The 1,260-nt window shown below is 39.0% G+C and overlaps 1 protein-coding gene across 1 annotated transcript in view; it reads left to right on the forward strand.

Moving 5' to 3' along the window:
* Positions 1-788: 788 nt before the first annotated feature.
* LOC115227558 (signal transducer and activator of transcription C-like) overlaps positions 789-1,260 on the forward strand; it is a gene marked incomplete at its 3' end in the record, with an annotated part of 1,903 nt that continues 1,431 nt past the window's right edge. Inside the window, exon 1 of the mRNA XM_036498658.1 lies at positions 789-864. Coding sequence (XP_036354551.1) covers positions 789-864 — 76 coding nt within the window. The remainder of the gene's footprint in view (positions 865-1,260) is intronic.

Genomic DNA, 1,260 nt, shown 5'->3' on the forward strand with positions numbered 1-1,260 from the left:
CCACAATAATAATAATAATGATAACAATAATAAGAAGGAGGAGGAGGAGGAGGATAAGGAAAATAACATCTGTGGTTGAGAAAATTGGAAATAAAATGGAGATAATTATTTTCCCATAAATTTCTTCTTTGTGGAAATCAGTTTGTTTTGGTGCAGTCGTTTAACAGTGAATTTTAACAGAAATGTTTAAATCTGAACCGCATTTCATAAATCAGTGAGTGGTGGCAGGGAGGAAGGAGAAGGGGGCGGAAATACAAATCAAAACAACAGACAAAAAAAACAACAAAACAAAACTACAGTAAAACAATATTAACAAGTATTATTTCACCAATATTTCGTGGAATCTTCAATATTTTGGGGGTCATTTTTTTCTCTCTGTGATTGTTTTTTTTACATATATATATATATCACGTGATCACGTGACCGACCAGACCATCAGATGTTGTTACACATCGCTGGTCACAATGCGCTTCGCATTGATTTAGCCTTCGAATGACGCCACCCCGCTGGCTAAGCGAGCAGGCCAACAGAAGAAAGAGAGAAAGAGCGGTGAAAGTGTACAGCAGGGATCACCACCCCCTGCCGGAGCATCGTGGAGCTTTTAGGTGGTTTTGCTCAATAAACACTCACAACGCCCGGTCTGGGAATCGAAACCGCGATCCTATGACCGCGAGTCCGCTGCCCTAACCACTGGGCCATCGCGCCTCCACCATTATATATATATATATATATATATATATATATATATATATTCATATTCATATAGTGACCATTACAAGATCTGCATCATGGAGAGAGCCAAAATTCTTAAGGACTATAAGAAACCTGGCACGTTAAACAGCCGTAAAGAGGTGTTTTCTAAATGTATCCACTTCAAGAAGCACTTACTGGAAAATTGGATCTCCCCGTTTGCTAATTAGGCCTTTTTGGGTCTATAAGGGGTTTCCCCCACCTCTGATTTAGGGGAGATAACCCATCTTCATTAACGTTTTTTTCTCTTTTTTGTTAAGACATATTCTTTGAGATCTGAGCATTTCCTCATGTTTGCAACGTAGATATTTTAAATTTTGTATTTCTATAGAGGCTGATGATCTGTCCACAAGGCTTTGGCTTTGTGGATACGAAATCATGGGTAACCCTGTGTCCAAGATATAAATTTTTGTTGTATATATATATATATATATATGTGTGTGTGGAGGCACAATGGCCCAGTGGTTAGGGCAGCGGACTCACGGTTGTAGGATCACTGTTTCGATTCCC

Source organism: Octopus sinensis, unplaced genomic scaffold, assembly GCF_006345805.1.
Source record: "Octopus sinensis unplaced genomic scaffold, ASM634580v1 Contig04593, whole genome shotgun sequence".
Taxonomy (NCBI): Eukaryota; Metazoa; Mollusca; class Cephalopoda; order Octopoda; family Octopodidae; genus Octopus; species Octopus sinensis.